We start from the raw sequence: 8,084 nt of genomic DNA on the forward strand, positions 1-8,084 counted from the left end.
TGTGTGTGTGTGTGTGTGTGTGTGTGTGTGTGTGTGTGTGTGTGTGTGTGCATGTGTGTGTGTGTGTGTGTGTGTGTGTGTGTGTGTGTTTGTGTGTGTGTGTGTGTGTGTGTGTGTGTGTGTGTGTATGCGCGCGCGCGCGTGCACGCGTGCGCGTATGCACACGCATGTGCACGTGCGCAAGGAACAAATTTTCTTGATTCGACATCCACACTCCTACGCCTGGCACCATCACACCGTTCCCACGCAGGCGCTTCGTCTGGTCTGAGGCGCGGCTTCGCGTGGAGCCGCTGGCTGCGCCGCCGCGCGTCGGGGACGGCACCTCTGGGCACGGGGACTTCTATTGGGACCAGAACACGACACTGATGACCGTCAAGATGACGGGGCAGGGGGGCCCCCTGGAGCTGCGCTCAGAGAACATCATCCAGGTGGGCTGGTGGAGGGTTGGTTGGCTGGTTGATTGACTTGCTTGGGTGCGTGATGGCGCGTGGGGGGGGGGGGGCGCAACTTGCAACAAGGTGCGAGGGGCCCAGCCTCACAGGTGGCCAATAGGCCAATCCTCGATTGCGCATGCACCTGACGCTCACGGCTGGCTCATCAGTGCGCGTGCACGCTTGCACACCCACCAGGTGACACAACGCCTGGCGATATCAGTCAACGACTTCTACGCGGCCCAGGACCAGTTCGTGGCCAACCTTGCGTTTGTGCTGGGCATTGATGTGTCACGCATCAAGATCGTCAAGGTGGGCTGTGGCAGGTGGACGCTGCGCGATCAGTCAGAGCGCCCGCCGCTGCAGCCATGTCCATTAGCTGAGCTGGGAACACGAGCCCGTCCAACCGCAGAACCACGCTGACAATTTTTGGCCTGTGTTTGCCCTCACCCAACCAACCCCCACCATGCACCCACTCAGATCGTCCCTGGCTCCACAATCCTGGATTACGTAATCCGAGAGGACCCGGTGGTCGCAAATGCACCCATAGCAGAGCCGGTTTACGACACTTCAAAGAACGTCGACTCTGCCACAGCGGCCTATTTGGCGGCACTGCCCACCGTGAGCGGGGGCCCCAGGCGGGGCTGCCGGTTGTCGCCAGGGTGCACGCTGGCTCACACCTGACTCAACACCTGCTGACCTGCAATATTGCAGCTTGGCGTGCATGCAAAGTATGTCGCGGTTGGCATGCCACCCAAGAATTACTCTCTACTGCTGAGCAAGAGCATGGCAGCTGCGCAGCTGCAGGCCTGTTCACTACAGTTTCATTTCACCCAATCGCAGGACCAGCAGCAGGCCTACATGGCATCGTATGCAGCCGCCCCCGCCGCCAGCCCCACCGGAAGCAGCCCGAGCAGCGACGGCACCAACAGCAGCGCCCCGACCAGCAGCAGCACAGCCAACAGCAGTGCCGCCGCCGCCGCGGCGCCCCCGGCGGCCGCCGCGAGCGACGAGCTGGCACGCGTGTTTGCGGCGCTGCGCGACAGCGTCGCGAACGGGTCGATGGCGGGCAAGCTCGGGATACCCATCTTGGACGTGAGCGTCAAGGTCGAGCTGACGCAGGCGCCGTCGGCGGAGGCGCAGGCCGCGGTCGGCCCCGGCATCGACCTGACGGGCGGCGGCGGGGCCGGCGGCGCCGGCAGCGGCGGCGCGGCGGGCGGCGGCGCGTCGAGCGGCGTGCTCTCGCTGGACCAGCTGATTGCGTCGTATGCTCAGGCCCAAGCGGCCGCGGGAGGCGGCGGCGGCGGCGGCAGCGGGGCCGCGGGTGGCGGCGGCGGGGCGGCCGCGGGCGGAAACGGGGGCGCCGCGGCCCGTGCGGGTGCGAGCCACGGGCTGTCTGTCGTGCTCGGCGTCTGCGTGGCGATCGGCGGCGCGGCGGGGCTGGCGCTGTTTGCGGCGCGCGTCGTGAGGTTGAGGAAGGCTGGGCGCGTGACGGCCGCGCCAGACGAGCCTCCGTCTGGCCGACAGGGAGACGCGCAGCGGGCGCTGGGTGAGCTCGGGGTTGTTTTCAACATGCATTCGTTTGTCAAGCGGCAGCCGGGAGTATCCCTTGCTGATGAGGCGTGCATCTGACTTGTCGACAGCAGAGGTGTTTCACCAGCGCGCGCGTCAACATATGTTCTGCTCCTCCACCAGCCAACCCCCACCCGCCCCAATGTTTGGTTCATGAACCGCTCGTCCTCGCAGCAGGCCGCATGTCCATCAGCCTGCGCAAGCTGGCCAGCCTTGGGGCCAGAAGCGGCACCCAGGCCGAACCCCAGGAGAAAGTCCGGCTGTACATGTTTATGTCTGGGAGCGGCGGCGGCGGCGGCAGCAGCGCGGCCGGCGGCCGCAGTGGCGGCGGCGACAGCGCTGGCGATGAGCCCGGCGCCGCCGCGGCCCCGGGCGCGGCCGCCGAGGGACAGGTGCTGCAGGGTGCCGACACGAGCGAGGCAGGGGCCGGCGAGGCGGCGCAGAATGAGGCGCTTGCGAAAGTTGTCGCTGATGCTACAGCAGCGGCGGCAGGGGAGGAGGGGCCTGCACCACTCGACGACAGGGAGGGCATCGCGGGGGGCGGCGGCGGCGCTGCAGGGGTGCGGACTCGCGCGGCCAGCAAGAAGCACCGCGGACGGCTGCCGCCGCTGCACCTGGGCAGTGGCGCCGTCGGCAGCGGCGGCGATGGCGGCGATGGCGGCGGCGCAGAGACTCAGGGCAGGATCACCCGCAGCGCGGTGCGGCCAGCGGAGCTGCCACGCACTAGCTTGGGGCAATCTCCTGAGTAGAGTCCGTCCGTGTTGACTACAATTGGCAAGCCAGAACTCTGCTAGATTGCGCTGACTAGATCGGCGTGCCGCCTTCTTGAAGAGTGTCATGTAGGTTATGACCCCCCGCCCATCCTCACGCTTGTTCACACCATGTGCATCCCTTTGCAGCAAGCAAACTTTTCGAACCAGCTGCACGCAAGTTACAGAAAACCATTTTGCGATCGCGGGAAAATTGCAGCACCTGCTCTGCACGCACTGCTGACAAGGCGATGCAGCGCCTGCTGCTGGCCACCCGGTCATCCAGTCAGCATTGCGCCAGGAGCGTCAGCGCCAGCGCCTGCCTGCGCCTTTCATTGATCTTGCCAAGCGTGTAAACAGTATGATATACGTTCAGTTTTTGGCGTCGGAGCTTATCTGGTGTCCAACCCCCTACAGTGTGCGCCTGCAACGTGACGACCGTCAAGTCAAGGTGGTGGGTCAAGATATGAAGGTTTTGACCTGCGAAGTGCACGAGGCCATCCGAGGCGCGTTCAGCAATGGCAGCGAGTAGCACACAGTGGAGAGGGTGCGTTACACTTACGGCCCCTGCTTGAAGCGTGGCGCAGGTTTGGCCCGGTGCAAGGCCTGTAACCGCAAGGCTCCTTTTGTCCCCCATGCATGCTTTCTGGAGGACATGGCGTGTCATGGTCAACGTGTTTTGTTGTTTCGGAGGAGTGCGGAGTTCATGCCTTGCTTGGGTGTCACTTGTCTGCTGTTGTGTTGGCAGCTGCGTACGGGAGAATGTGCAACTACGTACGTGTTAGAATCCCCCATCAAGGGATGATGGAGGCAGCCGATGGCAATTGGGTTAGCATTGCATCATGAAATCACGCACTTTGAGGCGCTGTGTGTGTGTGTGTGTGGGGGGGGGGTGCTAGGCGTTACCATGCCACGCGCCAGGGGCCTATTCAAAGTGTACACGCCAACAGGCTTTCCAAAATTTCAGACACATGTAGGCAGTACGCAAGCGCCGGGCAAGGCAGCGACGGACACACAATACGACAGGGGCGTCACTGAGATCAGACACGCAGTGACGCTGCTAGTGTTTGGCGGGAGCTGTTGGGTTGTGCGCCTGCAGCATGTTTGTCAGCTGGATGACGGACGCGTCAACGTTGTTTAGATCGTGCGGCTCTTACAGTGTACCGCAGCAAAGCAGATCGGACTGTTCGCCTGGCAATAATTCAAACCTGAGTCCGATCGGGCAGCGCAAGAACCCATCCCCGACTTCCTCTAGTCAATTTGTGCAAAATACCGTGCATGGCCAGCAACAGCGTTGTGCCTCAAGTCGGTGCGGCAGAGCAGCAGCATGAGCAGCGCGCCGCTCCTGGCGGCGCTCCCCTGCCGGTGCTTGGTTTGGACATCCTGCGCCTGGTGGTGGCCCGCATTACTGATGGCCATACCAGGCGCATGTTACGGGCATCCAGTGCAGGCCTGCGGAGCTTGGTGAACTCAACGACGACCAAGCTCGTCTTCAAAGGGACGCGCAACGCCACCGCGGCCATGCAGCACGTCGCCGAGCGATGCGAGCAGTGGCCAAACCTGGAATGCGTGGTGCTGGTCCGCCCCGGCCAGCAGTGCGCGAGCGCGCTGGTGCAGCTCTTGGGATCTCTAGGCAGGTGCGCGGCCGGTGTGTGCCGACAAAGCTGGCCTCTACCGCGTCAAAACTGCGCTGCAGCAGCCATGCTCGCTGATGAAACGCCGCCCCCGCCGCCAGGGCAACCCAGCTCACTTGTGGCCCACACTTACCAAACCCCCGTTCACCGCCGCACACGCGCACGCGCCTCAGGCACTGTGCTGGGTTCCAGCGGTTGTCAGCCGCGCGGCTCCCACAGGCAATCGTCCTGGCAATGGCCTCCTTCCTGGCTGCCTTCTCGACTTCCGGCTGCCTGACCCAGCTGACTTCACTGGACCTCGCGCATGACGGGGACGCAGGAGCGCTGCTGCTGTCCCCCCTAGGCCGCCTGGCAGCACTCACAAGCCTCCGCTTCACAGGCTGCGCTGACGCGGCCAGCAGCCGCTGGCTGCCACCCGGACTGCGCAAGCTGCACCTGGCAGGCCACGACCACGCCTGGGCCGGGATTGGCGGCGCGTCATGGCTGGACTGCGTGGGCGCCTGCACGGGCCTGGAGTCGCTGCAGCTGCTGTGGCTGGAGGCGCGGGACCTGGGCATCAAGCCTCATTCGTTCGACGAGCTGTCAGTGTTTTACAACACCCTGAAGCAGGTGCGCTCGTGCCTTGCGCTGCGCCTTAAGCGCGCGGGTTGCATAATGGCCTCTGCTGTCCTGTGGGATCGGTGATGGTAAGGACTACCCAGCCCTCGCTCGCCTTCAGCGGTCCAACCCTGCAGCACCTTGTGGGACACATGACAAACAACGATCGAATCTACAACTTGGCAGGCCCATGCGGCTAATGCAGAGGGCTGAGCAGTGCCCGCACCGCCACCCCCACCTCGCCCCTTTTCGCAGCTCACGCGCCTCACAGAACTCACGGGCTCTGCAAAGGAGGAGAGCGTACTTTCAGAGAGCGACGACAGCGAAGATGACGAGGCAGAGGCCAGGTTTTTTGGCTTCGACTGCGCCAGGCTCCTTGCGGCGGCCCCCCGCCTGCGGCGGCTGGCGTTCTACGTCTTTCAAACGGGCTACTTCGCGCAGCTGCGCCCGGCGGTGCAGGGCTCGCTGAACCGCCTGCGGTCTCACGCCGCTGACCTGGAGGAGTTGGCTGTGTGCGTGCGCGGCTCGACGCCCTCCCCGCTGTCGTTCCCGCGGCTGCACACCCTGCACGCAAGCTTTGACGGCCGCAGATCATATTCTAACATGCCAATGCACGCGGTGTTCCCCGCGCTGCGCGTGCTGACGCTGGGCACTGTGTGGGGTGGGTACGAGGGCGTGGTGGCCTGGGAGGCCGTGGCGTCGCTGACCGCGCTCACACGGCTGCGTGTCGTGGCGGGGTTCCCGGAGTATGGAATGGAGCTGGAAGGCCGGCTTGACGCCCTGTCGGCGTGCGGCGCTTTGCAGCACCTGCGACTTGACTGCGTCAAAGGGGTCAGCTTTGCGGAGCTGCTAGAGCTCTCGCGTGCGCCACAGCTGCAGAGGATGGAAGTGGATGCCTGCACGTTTGACAAGGAGCTCACGCCGGACGTGCTCGAGGTGGCGCTGAAGGCGTGCGCGGGCCGCGAGCGCGCATTCCAAGTCATTGCCCGCGCAAGCCATGCTGAACAGGAGATGGGCCTGCTTCGCGGTGACGCATTCCACCCTCTCTTGTCCTAGGTCCGGGTCCCCTCCTGCTCTTGTGAATTGTGGCTTCCTGCTGCCTTGGCTTTGCCTCGCTGGTGAATGACTGAATACGGACGTGTCCCTGGGCCATGGGCTGAGCGCTCTGCAGCCGCACCTGTTCAACTGACCTGCAGTGTCCAGCGTCGCATGGCACTCGGACGTTGCGCCCGGCGTTGCTCATGTGCTTGTTGGTGCGGTGGGGTTGTCTCCTGCGTATCAATGCGTGCGGAGGGTGCGATTGTGCAGCTGAGGAGCTTTGTTGCTGTGCCTGACGGGAGGATCCAGCCCAATCAAACAGGATTGTCACTGGCATAGTGCAGGTCGCACATTGGCACATTGGTAATGTCCTTACACAGCTCCTGCAGCATGCAGGGCACTGCTCAGTGGTTGTTGCCTGTGGCAGCACAACATGGGCAATTGGCAAAAAGCCGTGACGCCGCTGCTACCCACAGACGCAGTCTCACGGCAGTGGCGTCACCCAGATCAGACACACACTCCCCACAAATGTTTTGGCAGGGTGCTGCCCAGCTGGCACTGCCCCCTGGGACATGTTAGTCACCCTAATGGCATCACCATGACTACTAGTGACTGTAAACACACAACACAGTGACACACCACGTGATGTCACGAGCTCGAGGACGGTTGCCAGTTCTGAGTTGACAGCGCCTTGGCCGTTGACGAGATGCTGAATGCGGGCGGCAGGCAGTACATTTGTGAGGAGTGCTGGGGTGAGTGCAGAGTTTCACGGGCCTGCTCAACCGCTGCTGTTGCCAGGCTAGCTTGTGCGCAGCCGCAGCAACCCAACCTGCCACAGAACCACCAACACCCGCCCCGGTGTGAGTTTCAGGACCGCCCAACCTTCCGGCAGGCCGCACGCCCAGTAGCCTGCGCAAGTTGCCTAGCAGAACCCCAGGAGAGGGTCCAAATGTACGGATGTTTGAGTGATCTGATTTGCCATGGCGGTGGGCACGGGGGTCCAGCAGCAACCAATGCCACGGTCTTATGTCTGATGTGGTAGAGGATAGCTGTCCCGGCAGCACAAACCGGCCCCGCACCTGCCCACAGCGCCCACAAGCTGCACCAGCGTGCTGGCGCAGTCCAGGCGGGGGTAGGCCTGCACCACGAAGTCCAGGCTTGGCCACTGCTCGCATCGCTCGGCGATGTGCTGCATGGCTGCGGTGGCGTCGCGCGACCCTTTGAAGACGAGCTTGGTTGTGGTTGAGTTCACCAAGCTCCGCAGGCCTGCACGCAACGGCCGCAGCGTGTGTCTGGTACGGCCATCTGTGATGCGCGCCACCACCAGACGCAGGATGTCTAACCCGAGCATAGGCGGGGGAGCACTGCCAGGAGCGGCGCGCTGCTCGTGCTGTTGCTCTGCCGCGCCGACTTGAGCAACTACGCTGCTGCTGGCCATGTGCGCGGTACTGTGATCAGCACAAGTCAACTAGAGGTAAGTTGGGAAAGGTGTTTCGTGTTTCCCGACTGGACCCAAGTTTAATCATTGCCAGGCAAACAGTGCGATCTTAGAGGCGTTGCGTAGTGACATCCTTTTCTCGACTTGACTGACGTGCTGCAGGTGCGCTCCCCAACAACCTCCGCGAATATAAATCATGTGTGGAACTACTGTGAGTAACGTGCAAAACCTTGCGTGACTCCTGAATGACGAGTCACGTTTGATCAGATTGCCGGCGTCACACACTGCTGTCTGCCGCAAACAGTAGCATATCTTAGATCTGCACACCCATAGCACCATGAGACACGACTGTTTTTGTAATAATTATTTGTCCAAGTTAAACTGCATATTCATGCTCATGTCATGCGACAAATTACAGTACACAAGACGCCCCAGAGATGGCGCCAACCCTTGCGCGCCCTGCAATGACTAATGTGACGTGTGAGTAACGCCTTGGCCACCGGCACCCCCGCGCTACAGTGGCCCTTTTCTGCCCTGTTGTGCGCCAATCTAAAACCTAAATTGCACTGTTTATTTTGTTGTTTGAGACACCAGCACACAGTGCCTTTTCAGCAAGATTTGGGTT

At 62.6% G+C, this 8,084-nt stretch overlaps 2 protein-coding genes across 2 annotated transcripts; both read left to right on the plus strand.

Moving 5' to 3' along the window:
• Positions 1 to 365: 365 nt before the first annotated feature.
• On the plus strand, positions 366 to 2,752 carry MNEG_11545 (hypothetical protein; the record flags this gene model as incomplete). Its single annotated transcript, XM_014039982.1, has 5 exons — positions 366 to 428; positions 630 to 743; positions 912 to 1,052; positions 1,275 to 1,980; positions 2,181 to 2,752. 5 exons carry the CDS (start codon positions 366 to 368, stop codon positions 2,750 to 2,752), a joined length of 1,596 nt encoding a protein of 531 aa, XP_013895436.1.
• Positions 2,753 to 4,620: 1,868 nt separating this feature from the next.
• Positions 4,621 to 6,039, plus strand: MNEG_11546 (hypothetical protein; the record flags this gene model as incomplete). Its single annotated transcript, XM_014039983.1, has 2 exons — positions 4,621 to 4,995; positions 5,239 to 6,039. The coding sequence occupies 2 exons, from the start codon at positions 4,621 to 4,623 to the stop codon at positions 6,037 to 6,039; spliced, it is 1,176 nt and encodes a 391-aa protein (XP_013895437.1).
• Positions 6,040 to 8,084: the final 2,045 nt, after the last annotated feature.

The sequence above is a fragment of the Monoraphidium neglectum genome (assembly GCF_000611645.1).
Source record: "Monoraphidium neglectum strain SAG 48.87 unplaced genomic scaffold scaffold02796, whole genome shotgun sequence".
In the NCBI taxonomy this organism is placed as follows: Eukaryota; Viridiplantae; Chlorophyta; class Chlorophyceae; order Sphaeropleales; family Selenastraceae; genus Monoraphidium; species Monoraphidium neglectum.